Source organism: Choloepus didactylus, chromosome 4, assembly GCF_015220235.1.
Source record: "Choloepus didactylus isolate mChoDid1 chromosome 4, mChoDid1.pri, whole genome shotgun sequence".
Taxonomy (NCBI): Eukaryota; Metazoa; Chordata; class Mammalia; order Pilosa; family Megalonychidae; genus Choloepus; species Choloepus didactylus.
In genome coordinates, this window is record NC_051310.1 from 131,384,708 (window position 1) to 131,405,345 (window position 20,638).

Sequence of the window (20,638 nt, forward strand, 5' to 3'; positions counted from 1 at the left end):
TCTGAGGCAAAGACTAAATCCTACTACTTTTTTATAATATGCAATCCAGGACACTAAGAATGAGGAAGAAGGGAAGTGAGGCTAGCGAGGATGAGAAGCAAATTCATTGAAATTGAGAAATTACTGCATTGTGCTTACTGCTATTTCATGAAAAGCCATGAAGAGACCTGCTAATTGCTTGGCAAGTACATTTAGCGAAATGATACAGCTCTGGACCGCTGAGTGAAAAACGGTGCCTCTAAATGGCCCATCAGAAGAAGGGAGAGGAATCTATCTGACAGCTTCTAGTCTATTGATGCTTGCCAGACAGGTAGTTTCCTGCTCTTCCATTTGCATCACATAGCCCTTCAGACACTCATCAGAGAAGCCCTGTGGCATGGTGCTCCCTAGAGACCAGAAGTGGTGGCATGGGCCAGGGATTCTATGTGAGTGGACTGTTGGCCTCAGGCAGGAAAATCATGCAAGTCTACAAGTAGCCTGTCACTACGTAGGTTGGTAGCTAAGGCAAAGCAAGGGGCCAATGGCCTCAGGAAACAGTGAGGCTGAGAATCTGAGAAAGTGCTTGAGGAAGGAGTGTCTGATAATATATCCAAAGATGAGTTCTCCATGTAGATGCTCTTATATAGATAATGGTGAAGGTGGTGAACACATAAATGTATGACCATGCAGAAAACCATCGATTATTTACTTGGGATGGAATGTATGGTGAGTGAACAAAACCATATTAAAAAAAAAATGGGTTGATGACAAAACCTCGAGGGCAATATACTGAGTGAAATAAGCCAGACACATTAGGACAATTATTGCAGGGTCTCACTGATAGGAACTAATTATAATATGTAAACTCATAGACATGAAATATAAGGTACCAAGATATAGGACGAGGCTTAAGAATGGGGAGTGGTTGCTTAGTATGAGCAGAATGTTCAATTAGGATGAACGTAAATGTTTGGAAATGAACAGGGGTGTTGGTAGCAAGATGTGAGAATAACTAACAGCGCCAAATGGTGTGTGAATGAGGCGGAAAGGGGAAGCTCAGAGTCATATATGTCACCAGAAGGAAAGTTGGAGGTCAAAAGATGGGAATGTATAAAACTGAATCCTATGGTGGGCAATGTCCATGATCAACTGTACAAATACTAGAAATCACTTCCATGAACCAGAACAAATGTATGACAATACAATTAGAAGTTAATAATAGAGGGGCATATAGGGAAGAACTATATACCTATTACAAACTATATACTACAGTTAGTAGTATTTCAACATTTTTTCATTAACAGTAACAAATGTACTATATCAATACTACGAGTCAACAATTGAGGGGGGGTGGTTAGGGATAGGGGAGGATTAGAGTTTCCTTTTCTTTTCTTTTTTTTTTTTTTTTCATCTTTCACTTTATTTCTTGTCTGGAGTAATCAAAAGTTTCTAAAAATTGAACAAAAATTAAGTGTGATGGATGCACAGCTGTATGAGGGTACCCAGGGGCAAGTGATTGTACACTTTGGATCTTTGGATAATTGTATGGTATCTGAACAACCTCAATAAAAATGAAAAAAAAAAAAAAAAGATGAGTTCTCCATTGGCACAATGCTTTAAAATGAACAGCTATGAAGTTTCAGTGGCATAACAAAAATAAGCATCCATTGCTCACACATCTAGAATTAGGTAGTGGTTAACGAGGTGGCTCTGCAGATCTTAGCTGGGATCATTCACTTATCTGGAGGTTGGCTGGCTATCAGCCAATCTAGATCACAGATTTGACTAGGGTGACAAGGCAACATGACTCTGCTCCATGCACATCTCATCCTACAGCAGGCCAGGACAGACATACATGTTGTTATGGCAACAAGAGTAAATGAAAGTACACTAGACCTTTGGAAATGCACATAGTCCAGAATTAGTGAGAGGGTACTTCAAAAGAACATGAAAAAGGATAAATAGAGGGAGGGGTAAAGAATTAAGGCCATTTTTGCAGTCTATATACCAAAGAAAAACTAGACAAGCATAGTCAATTCATTGTTCTGACAAGTATTATCTTTTTTTGGGAAGAGCTTGAGATTTTATCTGGTGTTAGTTGTTAGCTTTGCTCTTATAAACTATGTGGGCCATCTCTTTTATGCCAGCTGTGAGATGGGAGCAAATGATACAATTGTTTTTTTCTTTTTTAACTATTATATTTAGTTGGTTTGTACAGCCAGTTAAATGGCAATAGATTTTGGCTCAGGGAAGTCCATATTTAGCCAAGAGAAATCCAACTTTGGCCCAGTTTAAATCAATTCAGGACTTCCCAGGGCCAAGTTCTAAACATGAATAAACCCATTTTAATTCCATTCTTATAAAATGACTGCTAAATAGGCAAGTCATTTCATTTGGTTAAGAATATGGCATTAATAATGTTTATAACTTATATAATCCACACTCCTTTTTATGAATAGCATAGTGTAATGGTGACCTCACTGAACTAAATCAGAAGTCCCAGATTTTAGACCAGCTTCTGCCACTTACACTTGTGTGACTTATGGGCAAGTTACTTAACCTCTTGAGGCTTCAGTTGGCACAACTGTATATCAAAGATTGCTCTAAATTACAATATTCCAAAATGTGTGCTGTGAAACACTGTTTCCACAGGATATCAATAAGTGTTACACATTCAAATAAATTTAAGACATAGTAGCTTAAATAAACTTCAAAATGTTTGTTTCAGGACTTTTCAGTCTTTAATATGCTAATAGATCTTTTGAATCACCAAGAGGGAAATTTAATGTGTAGCAAACGAATTTTTCCAAGAACTCTTTTTTCTTTTTCCACAAACAATGTTATGTGGTCCGCTGAATATATTTTGGGAAATGTACTATAATGTCTAGCATCCAAATGCTTTATCAGTCAGAGTCCCAGAAACAAATAGAGGGCAACTTCAAACTGGAAAACTTGAGAGTGTAATAAAAAATGACTATTTACAAAGGTATGGGAAGAGTTTAGGGAAACCAACAAGGGGGTTATGAGGTACCCTGGGGCTAGGAACAGGTAGGAGCCATTATCACACCTAAGTGAGACAGAAAAGGGAGGGAGCAGAGACCTGAGCCAGAGGTGGGTAACTGGTAACTGCTTAGATTGAGATGCCTGACATTAGAGAGACCCAGTCAACCCATGATGACCTGACAGGAAAGGAACCAGGAAATAAATACCACAAATTCATTTTCCTCTCATCCTCTGGTCTCCTGCTGGTGCTTCTCATTTATAGAACTCAACCCAAAGCCAGAGGTAAGGAAGCCTTCCTCATAAAGCAGAGGGAAGAATGAAAACAAGTGGTGGGTAGATCCAGAGGGGCAAACAGAAGCCATCCAAAACAGTCGAGGTCCATATATGTGCAACTAGAAGTGGGTGATTAAATTAAACAATGTTCTCAGGACTCAGTCTCTTTTTCTGTTACTCCACTCTGTTTTTCTTTGCTGGCTTTCTAAGTCAAGCTCTTGCCACCTGGTAGCACAGATGACTACAATAGCAGCTCTCAGCTGCTGCTGAAAGCCCCTTAGATACACTAACTCATTGATCCTCATAATAATCCTATAAAGTAACTACTATATTACCTACTCTTTATAGATAGGGAAACTGTCATATAGTTGGTAAGTGGAAAAGGAAAAGCTGGAATTTAGGATCCAGGTAGTCTTGCTCCCGAGTCTGTGCTTTTAACCACTACATCATACTGCCTTTTAAAAAATAGAACCCTATCTTCTACAGCACCCATAACAATTCTCAAAAAGGACCCTGGTTTTGGGATACATGCTCATCCTTGGATCTATTACTGTGTGTTTGGGGGTTTGGAGCTCTTAGCTTGCTCAACTGGCTCATATACTCACCCCATGCCCATGGCAGGACCATATGATTGCTAGCAATTCCCACCGAAAAAGATGCCAGGCAGATGTAAGAAGTAACAAATGTCCATCACAAGCAGTGTGTACTTATGGAAATAACCCTAGACACTGGAGCTATAATTCTAGTTCTGCCTACATTTGCCACTAACCTCAAGTATTCTTTTCAAGTGGTCTTGCAGATATATATTTTTATTTCCTAAGTATAAATAAAGCACAATTATAAGCTTATTAATTTTGGCAAAATAAAATGACACAAACGTCTTGTTAAAAATTAATGGATACATTTTTTCATTTCCTTGTTTCCAAAACATTTGGCATTCTTTATCAACTGGTACATAAAAGAATAGAAAAATAAAAGATTGTCATATTGTCCTTTATATTTCTCTTTTAGTATATCAGTATGGTAGTCTACCAAAAAGTAGTAAATGGCTTCAATTGTGGAAAGGAAGGTATCTGGTTTTCCTTTTTGATGGCGCCAAAAACAAGTTTTTCTGGTTTTCAACTCAACTTGTAACAACCCTGCCAAAAAAAAAAGAAGAAAGGTATGAATATTTCTTCTTAACCACAGGGTATGAAAAAATGATAATGATTTCCCTTAATTATTTTAAGGATTTTTAAAGAGCACAGATATGTTCCTTCAATCCTAATTTCAAACAGGATATTTTCTTAAATACATTAAGGTATATACAGAAGCAATATAAGACAGAATGAAATGTTACACATGACAGTTAACTCTAAGTCTTGAACCTTGTGGCAAGGGGTTAAAATTAGTTAACATTTAGGATAATCACCTCATTCTATCTTTTACCAGTGTTGTTTTTAATCTGTGACAGAACTGAATTCCCAGTTTTCATATTTTAAACTTTTAAAATATCATTCTGAAACTCACTGAGAGAGACAGGCAAGTTAATAGACCTTAATGCTATTAAATGTTTACTTCTAGATTATCAGTTTTAGGCTATTTATTCATGAACAAAGTACCTAGGGCTGTTTCTTTAACCTCTGTCACATCTATGTTGCAGAGCCTCAATGATGCACTCAGCAAGAATGTTTTGCTCTTGTACACTTAAAGAGGAAATGATTTATGAAACCACAGAACAGTGTTCTCATCTTTCATAATTCAGATGTCAGCATACAAACCCAGAATGCTTTCAGCACCTCAGAACAGTACTCAGACTCACATTGTTTATATTGCCAACTTTATTTATTTATTTTTAGCACATTTTATTTTTTAAAGTGGGGAATAAAAATGACAAGATAGCATCAAAGGTGGGCCACAGACCCAAATTGAGAACCTACGAGTCATTAATGATTATTTACTATCATGCCCCAACTTTTCCTGAAAATGTTACTAAAATCTATTGATCCACCTCAGAAATGCAGCAGACAGGATAAGAAATAAATAATATAAAAAATAGTAAAATATTAAGACATATGGAGGACAGACTATCTAATAGGAGTCCCACAAGGAGAGAATAGGGAGAACAGGAGAGAAGGTATTTAAAGAGATTATGCCTATGTAAAATGGTGAGCTGCCGTGGAAAACAGTTTTAACTCTGAAAGTTAAGTATAAATTACTATATGACTTGGCAATCCCACTTCCGGGTATATATCCAAAAGAACTACAAGCAATAACTTGAGCAGATTTTTACACATGGATGTCCATAGTGCTACTATTCATGATTGCCAAAAGATGGAAGCAAACAAGTGTCCATTAGCAAATGAATGGATAAACAAAATGTGATATATATATATATATAAATGTGATATATATATATAATCGAATATTATTTAGCCATAAAAAGGAATGAAGTCCTGATATATGTAACAACATGGATGAATCCTGAAGACATCATGTTGAGTGAAATAAGCAAGACAAAAGGACAAATATTGTATGATATCAATGATATGAAGTAATTAGAAAAAGCAAATTCATAGTGTCAGAAACAAGAATACAGGTTACCTGGGGCTGGGGTGTGGGTAGGGAATGGGGAGGTAGTTATAGCTTAATGGTGTAGAACTTCTGTTTAGGATGATAGAGTGGTTTTGGCAATGGAGGGTGGTGATGGTAGCACATACTTTTGAATGTGAGACACCACAGAATTGTATGTTTGAATGTGCTTGAAAGGGGAAATTTTCGGTTGTATATGTATTACTAAAATTTAAAAAAAAAAAGCCCTTCTGACTGTGTAACACAAATAGTGAATCCTGATGCAAAGCATTGACAGTAGTTAATACTACAATTATAATATCCTTTCATCAACTGTAACAAAAGTATCACACTAATACAAAGTGTTAATAATAGAGGGTATATGGAAACTGTATGTTTTGCATGATCTTTCTGTAAACCTACAATTTCTATAATTTAAAAAATATATATTAAAAAAAAAGAACTTATGTTCCTCGAAAGACACCACAAAAGCACTGAAAATATGAGCAAAAAACTGCCAGAAAGTAGTATCTACATTCCAAAACATACAAGAATTTTTACAATTCAATAAAAAAAGATAAACCATCAGAAAAATGGGCATAAGTATTTCATAGAATAGGATGTGAATGGCCAGATAAACAAATGAAATGATGCTTAATCTAATTAGCAATTAGCGAAATACAAATTAAGCCCACAAGGAGATACAATTTTATACCCAGTATATTGGCTAAAATAAAAATTTTGATAATATCATGGTAGGAGAGGTTATGAAGCAACACACATGAGTAAGAGTATAAATATACCCACTTTGGAAAACAATTTGGCATTACCTTATAAGCTGAGCATTCTCATACCCAGAATTCTACTCTTAGGTCTATTTTCTAGAGGAAGCTTGCATAAACATAAGAATGTTTATCATGGCATTATTTCTAACAGAAAAATATTAGAACTAATGCAAGTGTTTCAGCAACAGAAGACTGGATAAACTACAGTATATTCACACTAATATAGTATATAGTATATTCTCTGTAGGATAATATGCAGCAGAGAAAATGAACTATAGCTACAATCATATGACAATATGGATAAATCTTAGAAACAAAAAGGTGAGTTTATAACACAAGTCCCAGGGAAACTACATACAGCTCAAATTCAAGCAAAACTAAACATACAGTTTATGAAAACATACATACATAATACAACTATAACCTTAAAAAGTAAAAGAAGAATAAACACATAATTTAGGAGAATGGTTAACTCAGTAAGAGGAGTAAGAGAGGATTGCCTAAGGAAGGAGAACATAGATAGAAGTTATTGATAATAGTCTAGTCCTTGAATTCTTAACTATTCATTATATCATTATGCTCTATAACTTAACAGGGTTATATATGTTCTTTCATATGTATCATACTTTATTTTTAAATGCAATACAATTTAACAACAACCAAACAACAAAAACCAACCTTTGCCTATTTATTGACTGAGTTGGAGCTAGAAGTCAGGTCCAAGCCCTACTATTGCCATCAGATTTAAAATACAGATCTAATCATGTCACTTATAAGCTTAAAATTCTTTAATGATGCCACAGTATCCATGAGAAACAGATCAAATTCCCAGGCATGTTATACAAGAGCATTCATAAATTGAATTTTTCCAGTTTCTTCTCCTACCATTTTCATACTACCCATATTCCCTGATCACAAAGCATTAAATTTAGAAATCAATTTTTACCAAAATCTTCATATGCTTTGAAATATTAAAAATGTTCCCAGATGACCTGTTTATTAAAATCATAATAAATGTTATAAAACAATAGAGAATAATAAAGAAAATACTATGGAAAAAAAGTATGGGATGCACATAAAGCTGTACTCGGGGAAATTTATAGTGTTAAAATGTTAATAACAGGAAAAAGGATAGAATTTAACTAAATATCAAATTCAAGAGATAAGAGAATAGAGTAGCCCCAAATAAATAGAAAGAAATAATAAAGAACAAAAGTTAAAATACAAAATGTAGCAAAAAATGGAAATGATCAACAAAACAAAAAACTGGTACTTTTAAAAAGCTAATTTTGACAACTGTTGGGAAGGTTAATCAAGAAAAAAGAGGTACAAATAATTATACCAGAAAGGGGGACATAACTATACATTCATCAGATACTTGAAAAATAATGAGAATACCATGAAGATATGTATGTCATTAAACTTGAAATTTAGCCAAAATAGAAAAATTTCCAGAAAAATATTACTTCCCAAAATCAATGCAAGTTAATCTGAGCATCAAAAAGAAAACCAACAGTGACAGATTATAACATATCGAATTTTAAAAACATCCATGAGACCATAGTGATAACAGAGTGGGGGGAGGAGAATGGGGGAGGATGAGAGAACAAAACAAGGAGGATAAAGAAGAGATCTTCTTTATATAAGAATGTTAGCCAACAAATGTAGACGAAATAACGAAATCAGCAAATCACTCTTTTTCAAGCTTCAATGTATTTAGGCAAGGATATTAAGACCACTCAGTGAAAGGCTGCTGGGAAACAGTTCACAGACTCAAAGTAATCACAAATTACTTAATAAATTACAAAGAAGAAAACAAACCTTTATAGTGGAGAAAAGTGGCAGTCACCATTTTAATGAAGTAATCAAGCCAATAATGTAACAAAACATTACATGCCTCCTGATTTGATGCAATAATAAGTACACAGCTTCACCAACTGAATAGAGTAACCATACAACGTATCAGAACAGGTTCATTTCTGAGAATGAAAAGGCATGCTATTAACAATTATACCAAAATAATAGGTATAGACTGGAATTGGCATGGACAACCTTGGATTTATCCTAGTCAAAAATATTTAAACTGAATCTAATCATGATGAAGCATTTTGACAATTAACCTGTTCTATTTAAGAAAGTCTAAGTCATGAAAAACAAAAACAGGTGGACTGTTCTACATTTAAAAAGACTAGAGAGACATAATAGCCAAATGTGAGGGCTTTAAATGCTGTATCAGGTGAAAAAAAGTTCTGAAAGATATTTTGGGGACAATTAGGGAAATTCAAATATGGACTATATATTAGATGATATATTATTAATTTTCTTAGGAGTGATAATGTTATTGTGATTATTATGCAGGAGAATGTCCTTATTTTTAGGAGGTATACTTAAATATTTAAGAGTGAAGTGCTGTAAAGCCTGCAACATACTTTCAAATAGTTCAACCAAAAAATATACATTATATATATATATATATGTAATAAGTACTATCACATATACATATAATAAAGACAAATAAAACAAATGTGGCAAAATGTTAATGATGGGTGAATCTAGAGGAAGGGCACATGAGTATTCTCCTTTACATTTACCTGTAGGTTTGAAGTTTTTCAAAATCAAAGTTGGAGGGGAGGGGAAAATAAGCCAAAAAACAACTTCTATTTCTTACCTTGAAGTCGCTCATCAGTGAGTATTTTATTTGTTTGGTTCCAGGTGCTATCTATAAATATAATTTTTTTCAGTGTTGTGCCTTTCCACTTGCTGTCATTCAAATCACAGCCCTCTCGTCCTTCGGTTTTCTTGTGTTTACTAGATGGCTTGTCAGGGTCATCATTTTTACCTCTAACATTATCTTGAATCTTTTTTTGCAGATGAAAAGAAATGTCTTTTATTGAGACAGACTTAGGTCCAGGAAAAACAAGTGCAACCTAAAGCAAAGAAACTTAAGGTTAGCAGTCTGCTTTTGTGATCTTTAAAATGAATAAATTCTATTGACTTAAAACTTTAAGAGGGAAAAATATGCTTAGTATCCGAGAATAAACATCGGGCTTTATTGTGTATGCTTCTTTAATATGTACGCTAAAATTTTTGGTTGTTCTCTAATAATTTATAATCATAATCTACTAACTAAAAAAATTACTTCAAAATAAGTTATTCATTGATTAGTAGAGACCAAATTAATCATAACTGGAAGTAAAAAGCTAAACTATATAATATCAAACAAAATAAAAGGCAAAGTACATTATACTTTGTGAAAGGACTACTGAAAACAGCTCACTGATTACATACTATTTTTACACATACAGTAAACAAAGATAAAACAAATGATATAGTCAATATTGGTGAGGTTATGACGTAATGGGCCTTTAAAACCATTAGTTGATGTCAGGACTAAACAGTATAATTCTTCACAAAAGAAATTTGTCAATTTAAATGAAGACTATTAAATGTTCATAATCTTTGACTCAATACTTTCACTTATGGGAATTTATCTTAATAAAATAATCCTAAATACACACACACACAGATACTCACAATGCCCGAGAACATTTGTTGAAGTATTATTTATTACAGTGAAAAACTGAAATTAAAATCTATTTATTCCAGGAAAAGTTAAATAAATATGGCACCACCTTTCTTTACGCATGCTTTTACTGAGAATGGTACTTAGCTAATCCGAGAAGAAAACAATTATATTCCTAGATCCCAAAATACTCAAATATTATTTACAAACACAAATCTGTATAAATTCAACCAAAAAAATATACTGGAAAGGAAAAACTTACGGAGTTCTTTCTGAAACAAATGAATGAACTAATTTTTAAATCTGTTCCTAGATTACACCAACAAATGACCCCCAAGAGACCTAAAAGACATGCTTCTTAAAGAATTACCCAAGGCCTAATTTTTTGACAAAAGTGTTTCACTTTTCAGCAAGAAGACCAGTAATAGCTCACTGATGTGACAATTTCAACTATGTGAAAACTAATTAAGAATGTAGAAATGAACAAGGAAGGCATTTCAGGAGCCAAGAGAAATAAGACCATGTACTAAAACTCTTAATTTAGTAAGAATGTCTGAAATCCTTTATAACTCAGTCTTTCTTTCTTTTGAAAATATTCCAACAAGACTTGTAATCTGGTTTCCCGGTTTGCATCAGATTCAACCATCTAGATGTAGTACAAGCAAGAGAATGGAAAGGGAAGAAAGTAAAAGCAGGCAAAATAATATTGGCAAAAAGTAAAAACCTGAAGAAATAAAGCAGAAAAACTATAAAAAGCAGAAAGACAGACTCAAGAAAGCAAAAGTCTAGGATCAGTCAATCCTTGAAGACATCACTGAAGTAACCTGTATATTGTTTAATGCTAAATAAGGATAATACTAGGTCATTAAGAAAAAATATTAAATTATGTTCAAGCAAGATCAGGAAGGCAAGGGAGTTTAAAATTTATTTTTAGGTTCAATAAGAAGAGTTGTAAAAAATAAGCTGCCTACTTCATGGTCTTTTTCTTCATACTCTGGAATACAAGGATACGTGTAAATATTTACAAATTCAGGTGCTAAGAGTTTTGCATGTATAGCAGTACTTTTGCCATCTGTTTCATTTGGATGTTTAATGATGTCAATTGTCAATGGAAGCTAAAATTGAAAAAAAAAAAAAGACAAATGAGCAGAACAAATGTAAAATTTTCATGTTAGTAAAATTTTCATGTTAATAAAAATAGTCCTTAAAGCTTAAATTGCAAGCTCACAATAGTTTCCTATAAATAACCTTATAGTTTGAAAGCCATACTTTTCTAGACCAGAATATTAACAATGGTGAGAAGTCATAAAGCAAACCCTCATTTCTTCCTCGATATTGTTAACCATGTAATAGAACAATTATTTTCAACTCATTTAACATAGAACTTGCTCTTAAAAGAAAAGCTCCAATTTATTTTCACTTAAATTATACAAGTATTGAGTCCAATTCCTCACTTTTCTTTATCCGTGCCAAAAGCATAACTTGGTTTTTGATTTTATGCTATTTTTAAAGGATTTTGGGCAAAAGCTTCATATCTAAAATTCAAGTTAAAAATTTTGTTCCTTACATCCTTTAAGGTCAAAGGTATTATTCTTTATTGTGAACACTACGATTCTCAGAAGAGGCCTTTAACAGCACAAATGAAATAAAAATTATCGATTGGAAAAACAGTAACATAATAATAGGTCTACAAAGTGCAATCTTTACATCAAAAATAACTTTTTGAGATCGTCTTGCCTGAGTATTTTTCTCTTAAAGTTTCATTACTTATTAGTTGTGGATTATGCCCTGCCTCTGCAAAGATAAGAGTTGCATTCCTTGAGCTTGATTTTTCTATTATTTTATTTTGACTTGTATGGCTTAGCTGTCTTTATGCCTGTACAAGTCCTGCATTCAGCCATGATTATGAAAATGAGAGCCAAGTTGTATTTCCCCCACTACATATTAAAAAGACCCTCCCTTAGATGGGTTCTTCATTTCAGATTCCAAGTGACTTATTTGTTATGACACATCTCCAACCCACCCTAAACAGGCAGGATTCTAGGGATTTATCCTGGGGTACAAACTATTTTTCTTGGTTATTTTTAAACAGTTTTATTAAAGAGATAAAATTTATACAATAAACCACACACATTTAAAGTGTACTATCTAATAAATTTTAACATGTTACACCCCATGAAGCCATCTACACAATCAAGATAAAGAACATATCTGTCACCCCCGAAAGTTTTCTCATGCCTCCCTCTTTCTCCTCTCCCTATCAACTACCACTCCCAAGTCTCAGGCAACCATTATTGATCTGCTGTCACTACAGATTAGTTTATTTCCTAGAATTTTATATAAATGGAATCATACAGTATGTACTCTTTTTGTCTGGCATCTTTCCACAGCATAGTTATTTTGAGATTCACCCATGTTGTTGAACGTATCATTATTTCTAGAACTATTTTTAAAATGAGCAGCTGTTGCATGCTACTACATGTAACCTATTTCATCTATTTCTGTACTATTATGTGGGGAGAGGACAGTAAAAACAATACACCCCAGAAGACCTTAGCCCACAAATATTTACCCCAAATAGTTTTAAATTAGGGTTTCAAACACGATGTCTCCCATCCTCCCCACTAATAAGAGACAAAGTTTAGGCCTAATGATCATTTCTAAATTTGGGCCATTTGCTTCAAATCATCAAACCAACATCTAGTTATAGGAAATTTACCATTTAAGTAGGCAGTTCACATATGATTTTACATGAGTCTACTTCTGGCTGAACTCTACATCAGACTTTCCTCATGACGCTCAGTCTCAGTTGACACTACATTCCCTCTCCCCAGGGTCTCTCAGAACCAGGTCAGAATTATCTTAGCCCAGGGAAGGTAGGAAAGAGGAAAGAAGAAAAAGAAAGCAGATCATGACAAAATATTCTGTTACTAATAAAAGTGATTTTCTTCTATGGCTGATCAAAGGGCTGAAAATTTCAAAAGCAGATCGCCAACATTTTGGATAAGCTGGCTATCTTGGAAGAGTATCACTCCTATCAAGGACACAGATCTGAGTGTTACCAATATATTTTACAAACCATATACCCAGTCTATGTATAAAATTGCATGATAAAAAGAGAAAGCTGTATGGGCTAAAGTCTACACATATAAGACAATTATGCAAAATTTTTGCTCAAGAAGTATTCCTGGGACCCAGTCTATTTTAAAAAACCTTGAGCTATGTCTATCTCTGTTTACACATCTCCCATAGCCTTAAAAAAAATCATACTCTGCATTAAAATATAGACTTTTATTAATTAATTCCCTAGGCTAAAATTTAAAGCTTGGGAGGGACTTACTCATTACGAAGTCATGCTCCCTTCCCAAGCAGGCTACCCAAGGGCAGATGTTGAATGATTTTTTATGGGAAAAATGAGGCAGAAATTACAAAATTTTGTAGCATTTTTATTACTATTAAAATATATTAAAATAACATTAATTTTTATGTAGGATGATTAAAACATAATTACTTTGGAAAATTTTGCATAGTCCAGTAGTTGATCAAAAACTTGGCATGGTGTTTTGAGTCATTTCTATTAAATAGTGAATATTTGACCACTGATATGAAAAATAATCTTTTATTATTAAATATTTACGAAAATATCAGCCATGTCAATATACTATTGACTTTTATTATTCTGATCTGTAATCATTTTTGAACACATTTTAAGATAAAATTGTAATGGGATACTTACTTTATGTGACTATTACATAAACTGAAGGTAGAATAATTCTTTAAAACCTATACTTTGAAATGTAACATTCCTGTAAAATAATGGGAAACTTAAAATATATTTATACATCTATTATCCTCAAGCTCTCAGTTTTTCTAAGAAAACTGAGGCTTATAATAAATTCCATGCTTCCTTATTTTGTCCAATGAACTTTCCACTGGGCTGGGTGTTCTGAAATTGTGATGTGAGCTTCCTGAGAAGACCACGGACTTGCCAAGATGACATATGAGCTAAACTGAAATTCAAGTAACAAAATATGAGTATGAAAGTACATTTCTTACCTCAAATTTAAATGAACTGCAAAACCACCATTTAAATATTTTTAAACATAGTTACAACTTATTTTCTAAATGGCAAGTCGTAATGAGACCATGTGTAGTTTAGGCTCTCTAAAGTCTTTATAGGCAGCAGTCAAATTTTATATATTGTTTGATTTACTCCTAAAGTCCAGAAAAGTACTAGATATATTAACATATATGCAATAATTCTTCTTTGATTAGGTAGACATGATCGTCTATGGACTTTTACCTACATAAAAGTCGTCTTACTAAGCACCAAAAAATATACAGGTAAGCAATCAATTGTAATCAATTTTTAAACCTGGTTTAAAAACACTATGATTATAACACAGCTCAATGTGTAGGTCTCTCTCTTCTCAATTTTAGTTTAGTTTAGTTTTGGTCCCTGACATCTGCTCCATTTCCACTTATAACATGAAGCTAGTCTCAAAAGCCTAGGCAAAATCAATCCCAGTTCTATTAGGATAGTGGTTTCTCAGGAACAGTCCAAGAACCTGAGGTAGTTTTTGAAGCTCTTTCAGGTAGTCTATAAACTTGTCTCTTGTAGTATTCAAGTTTAAACCACACTTTTTTTCTATGTTGTAAATAAATTATAATTGTTAATTTAAAAAATAATTTCATTAAAAACAATACCATTCACCTCAGACCCAAGTATTCTGGCAATGTCTATTTTTCCAGAGACAAGAAAAACAAATAGGTTTAAAAGTCTGTAGGATTAAATTTTCCATTAATACAATTAATTTTCCAAATGAAATTATCAAGCTTGTCAATTATATTAGGACAGGCATATATGAGGCATCTTTTTAAAGTCTGTTTTTCTACTTTCAAAGAATTAAATTTCTTACCAACCTTCACATGTGGAATCTGTTCAATAGGTACATTTTCAACTGGGACATAACATGTATAGCAATAGAACATCCTTGAGCCACCACATTTGAGACATTTCGATCTCCCAGTTTGTTGAGCTTTTTGAAGAACTTCTTGAGATGCTAAGCATAAATTTTGAAGGGGGTCTTCTGAAGTTATGGAAGTAGTTTGTGACTGTTTTATCTCCACATATTTTGAGTTATTTTCTTCACTTTCTTTGAGAAATATAGGTAGGTTGAGAGACATTTTTTATTCAAACCAAAGTTTGACATCTATTTCTAAAATGTATATCATAAGTGCACTGTAAAAAAAAATAAGAGGGGGCAAAATAAAAAACAGGAAACAAAGAAAATTTCCTTACAAAGGAAACTACTTAATTTAATTCATAATTGTGCTATTTTTAGTACTTAACAAATATTAAAAACTTTAAACCATTAACTTGGCATTCTTTAAAAAACAAAATTAAAAAGTAAACTCAAAAACCATACATTACAGTTACCCTTTTGGGCCATAAAAATAGAAAGGTGGTAACTTAAAAAAAATTATTTCAAATATGAAGTTTAGGTTCCAAAATACATCTTCACATTAGGTACTGATGACACCTTTTGTTCCAAAGATGGCAACATTATATGAAGAAAGTAATGGTTTAATATTAGTATTGGCCAGGAATGCATTCAACCCTGTAAGCTCTTTCTTTAAATTGATATTACACAGCATCAAATTTCAATCAGAACTGTAATGAAAATACAAGGTTCTAGTGAAAACAGTAAAATTTTGTTGGACATATTCTAAAAGATACATTCCTTTCAAACTTAAAACAATGACACACTCACTAGCAACTAATTTGTGAAATATCCCAGAAGGTGAAATACCTGCACAAAAAAATAAGTCTGATCATAAATTTTAAATTTTTACAAAGTAACATTAATGTCCACCCACCCTAAGAATTCATACTACTTTCTAAAAAATGCATGATTCAGATTCTCCAGTTATTAGAGACAAAACAGTAAAATAATTTTCCCACTTAATATTTTCTTCAAGGAAGGTTGATGGCTGCCAAACTTGTTATTCATATACCCTGTAAGCAAGATATCTTTCAAGGTATAGCAACTGGGCCCTTTTCATTTGATAGGCATTACACAGCAGTAAAATAATTCTCTCTTTATAAAGCATTGCAGCATTGTGGTATTTAACTATGGGGCTTGAAGCACTTTGTGTACAAACACTGACAGGAAAAATGCTGTGACTGCAAAAGGAAATTTTCTGTGGTCTCACAAACAGAAAGTGAACAAAAAGTCCAGTGGAACATAAAATAGAACATTATTTGCTAACAAGAAGTTAGTGACACTAATTTAATTACTCATCAGGAGCTTTTTTAGATGCAAATCCCAGTAAATTTTAGGTCCAAATAAAAAGATGAAAAGAAAAGCACGTTGGTCATTGAAGGAAAGTAAAATGTACTTGCCATTTTACCCAAGGGAAATAACAAAATACAGTAAACACTTTTGGTGTGTACTGATTAGACACAGGTTTACATTTTGGGTTGCTCAGAGAAACTGATTATTTGAGAAGGATGGTCCAATTCCTTCCTCTCGTCTTAAAAATGGAAAACATTACCTACTTCTAACCTCTAATTCAAGTCACCTGCCTAGAAAATGGCTTCTGTCTTTGTAAATACACTCTCAACTACTAAGAGACTGCAGGATATTATGCTGCTTTTTCTTAAGTCTCAGAGCCTTTTAAGACTTGTACTGGAATCTTGGACTTTATCCCTAGAAAATGTATATACAGACACAGTATTTTGCACACAATTTCAGGGGGTTTCCAGATCTCCTACAGCCCATCTACAGTTCCAGGCAAAGAACACTTGACAAAGATAAACAATTCATTACAAGAACAGGACCAGCTTTAAGAGTCTGGGAAGATGCAACCCAGAGTATTTTGAGCAGAAAATATGAAAAAGTACTTACACAATCCCTTTGAGGGACTGGGGGAAAATGTGGAAATATTAAAATTCCTCACCTGGGGAATTCCGGATAGTTCTGCAATTATTAGGGAATCTCAATTTAATAAGTCAAGCCCTCAATCTTGGAGCTTGCCCTTATGAAACTTATTCCTGCAAAGGAGAAGCTAAGCCTACCTATGAGCATGCCTAAGAGTCACCCCCAGAAAAATTCTTTCGTTATTCAAATGAGGCCTCTCTCTCTAAGCCAACTCTGCAAATAAACTCGCTACCCTCCTCCCTGCCTGGGAGCAGGGGTGTAAGTCTCTCTGACAACGAGGAACAGGAATCCCAGGGATGAGCATGGCCCTGGCATTGTGGGATTGAAAATGCTGAATTTACCAAAAGGGGGAAAAGAAACGAAACGAAATAAAATTTTAGTGGCTGAGAGATTTCAAATAGAGAGGTCATTCTGGAGGTTATTCTTATGTATTATATAGATATTCCTTTTTAGTTTCTAGTGTATTAGAATAGCTGGAAGGAAATACCTGAATCTGTTGAACTGTAATCCAGGAGACTTGATTCTTCATAATTGTATAAGTATATGGCTTTTATCATGTGACCATGTGACAGTGAAAACCGAGTGACTGACACTCCCTTTACCCAATGTATGGGCAGATGACTAATAAAATAATGAAAAAATATATATATATATATGTATATGTATATGGGAGGAATAAGGAGCAGGGGATGGTTTGGGTGTTCTTTTTTATTTTTATTTTTTTAATTTACTTTGGAGTAATGAAAATCTTCTAAAATTGATTGTGGTGATGAATGCACAACTATATGATGATACTGTGAGCCACTGATTGTATACTTTGGATGGATTATATGGTGTGTGAGTTTATCTCAACAAAATTGCATTTAAAAAAAAAAAAAAAAAAAAGTCTGGGGAGAGATCCCATTAGTCTCCTGAAATGGGAACTTCAGAACCTCTGTTGGCCAAAAAACTGTCAACTGTCACAAACCAATAGTGGTCTAATCCCTGCACTTGGTAAGCTAATTAAGTTTTACCTAAATCCTCTAAGTTTGGGTTCCGAGGTTCTTACAAAGAAACATGTTTAGGCTATAATAGTTCTGACTTGTCCAGATCATAGGACTCATCCTAAAAAAAGAAACTGGACTGGACTAATTCAACCTAGTTCCATTTCCCTGTGTATTCCAATAGCTATTCAGTGCGTTAGCATGTGCCACCAAAGGGCTCAGGCATAGTGGGGATGAGGAATACAGTTCCTAAGTTTGCCATGAAAGTCAATGTGATTGTTTGACAGTCAACGGAAAAAGTACTGGCAAATTTCAGGAGTTGTTCTAGGCCCCTAAAAGCATACTCATAAGATGCCTCAAAATCCCCACCATTCCTATATTTCGCTGGCCTTCTGTCCATAGAGCCAAATGGGTATTAGCAAAGCCTTATATAGATGTTCCTCCTCTACCCAAATCAAAAACACAGATTGCCATGAGATGGTGACAGGGAAATATTTATGACTCCCTCCCCAGCCTCACCTACACACTGTCACCTGGTTTATGTGTCCAGACAGAAGAGGCTAGTGGTTGCAAGACATGGGCAGCTCCCTCCAAAGGTCTCTGAAACTACATGACTAGGGCATCTGTCCTGACCTAGAGCCAACAGCCTGCCTCAAACATGTATACACTGTTAATCACACACATGATTATTCCAAAACTTCAAAACATACCTGTTAACATCAAATATGTGTAGAGAAATCAACTCAGCAATACTTTCCACCTCTTTTCCTTTGAACACTTATTGTTGATTCCACATGTTTGACATGATAAATGAACTTTAATTTGGAGTTACCTTTTGGTGAAGCTATTCCTCCTATACAACAGTCAACTATGCAACAGCAGAATTCTTTCTTGATATCACCTATCCTTGTGGCTTGTGCAATAGGAAGAGTTCTACAAATATTCGTTAACTAAATCAAAACTGTTCTGAAAACAGGCAATCCAGTATACATCTCACTAATGAAGTACCTGACAAACTACCTTTAGACAGCTTGGCAGAATTTTTGCCAGAATAATTGAAAAGGCTCCTAGCTGCAATTAGGGTGATTCACTTCCCAATGGAACATTATGTAAGACTCTCCTATCCTGTAGTGTAGACCAATTCAGTGCTATATAATATCCACTCCAAATTTCTTTCTGGAGTATTTTTAAGAATCTGATCACATAATATGTAAGGGTCCAACATTTAGTTTTTAAAATCCAAGGTACCACCCTTTTTCATACAGGACTCAAGTCCCTCCTACACCATTGACCATGCGGTGGGCAGACGGTCTTGCCTCAGTTTTTTTGGGTATACCAGGGTTAACAGGAAGTAGCCCTTATATGTTGCGGTTTTAAATCAAGTAGCGATTTTGTCATCAACTGCCTGGACAGGCACCCGAAAGTGTTAATATTCTTCATTACTGTCCTACACTCCCCAAGTGTAGGACACCTGCTATTATATAATCTCCCTTGCTATTATATAATCATAATCTTAACATTTTAAAGAGCATGGCATACCTATTTCTGTACCTGTGCTATGTTTCTCCTTCCATGATTACCAAACCCCCGCAAACCACTCAGAATACTTAAAAAATAAAGAATGGGGTTCTCAGAGGACTGAGTTTGCCAGGAAAGACTTTCCTAGGTGCGGAAAGCATCGAAAACAGTTGTTACAAAACAAAAATTTTCTTAGGAAAAATCTGCAAGCCCCCACCACCACCACAAGGGCCTGCAAGATCTTCAGAACACAAGTGTCTGCTCTGGGACCGAGGCACGCTCAAAGGTGGCACCGACACGACCTCCAAGAGCAGACCCTTCTCGCGGCCGCACAGCTCCGTCCATGCCCACTGGTCCCCAGAGAGGCGCGGAGCCTGGCGCGAAAGAACTAAGTGGACTCAGACCTGCACAGCCTCGTTGTCCTCACAGCTCCGCGCGTCTTCCGCTCCGCTGGAGCTCTCGGCGCGCGCGGAATCGCGATCTCACAGGGACCGGACGGAGCGCTTTTCCGGTGACACCCGAGGGAGGAGCCCGATCGTTGCTAGGGCGGTTACTAGGGATGGGCGCGGTGAAGGTAACTTGCTGGACTCTTCCCCACTGGGGTGAAATAGGGAGGTCCCGCTTCAGCCTCTGCCTGACGCCGCTGGCATGGCTCTTCTCCTGAGGCTTTGGAGCGGCTAGCGGCGGGGATTGGCGGGGCGCGACCCCACACCCCTGCCGAATGTACTCCCGAGACTGGCTGAGCCCACATATCTGGGACGCGGTTCTTGAAAAATATTCTCAGGTGTAGCTGCAGTGAGTTGTGAAGAAATGCTGATTCCACAGAACACTTTTCCGTTTTACCATCCCCCAAAATAATTTAATTTAGTTGTGAGAACTTGGTTCTATTACTCTTTTGTGGCTGCATCAAAACAAGTATTTCTTGCGCTGTATAGTAATGAAAGCTATTAGAGAAATCGTTTGTGTTTTCAAGATTCGGTTTGCGTAAAATCTGCACCCCCAGATAGAGTCGGCACTATGTGTCCTTTTTCCAGTTTGAAAGTAAGCATAATATAAAGATTCTCCCTGCCCTTACCAAAA

At 35.0% G+C, this 20,638-nt stretch overlaps 1 protein-coding gene across 4 annotated transcripts; it reads right to left on the reverse strand.

The window, feature by feature from the left end:
* Positions 1 to 1,583: 1,583 nt before the first annotated feature.
* On the reverse strand, positions 1,584 to 20,063 carry DTWD1 (DTW domain containing 1). Of its 4 annotated transcripts, none has more exons than XM_037834030.1 (6): positions 19,963 to 20,063; positions 15,037 to 15,355; positions 11,085 to 11,228; positions 9,259 to 9,517; positions 8,412 to 8,527; positions 4,258 to 4,394 (listed from the first exon to the last, which is right to left on the reverse strand). In XM_037834030.1, exons 2-5 carry the CDS (start codon positions 15,298 to 15,300, stop codon positions 8,436 to 8,438), a joined length of 759 nt encoding a protein of 252 aa, XP_037689958.1. In that variant the 5' UTR covers positions 15,301 to 15,355; positions 19,963 to 20,063; the 3' UTR covers positions 4,258 to 4,394; positions 8,412 to 8,435. The 4 variants fall into 4 exon arrangements, 3 of the variants coding, with proteins under 3 accessions (XP_037689956.1, XP_037689957.1, XP_037689958.1); XR_005216470.1 differs by having other exon boundaries at positions 4,367 to 4,394; positions 8,412 to 8,569; XM_037834028.1 differs by lacking the exon at positions 8,412 to 8,527 and having other exon boundaries at positions 1,584 to 4,394.
* Positions 20,064 to 20,638: the final 575 nt, after the last annotated feature.

Bases quoted from the DNA above. Each gene is read 5' to 3' on its own strand.
- DTWD1 (XM_037834028.1), bottom strand. From the start codon at position 15,300: ATGTCTCTCAACCTACCTATATTTCTCAAAGAAAGTGAAGAAAATAAC. The intron at 11,229-15,036 runs GTTGGTAAGAAA...TTTCAATTTTAG, and splicing joins AACAGATTCCACATGTGAAG to CTTCCATTGACAATTGACAT. The intron at 9,518-11,084 runs GTAGGCAGCTTA...TCTTTGCTTTAG, and splicing joins ATGAAGAAAAAGACCATGAA to GTTGCACTTGTTTTTCCTGG.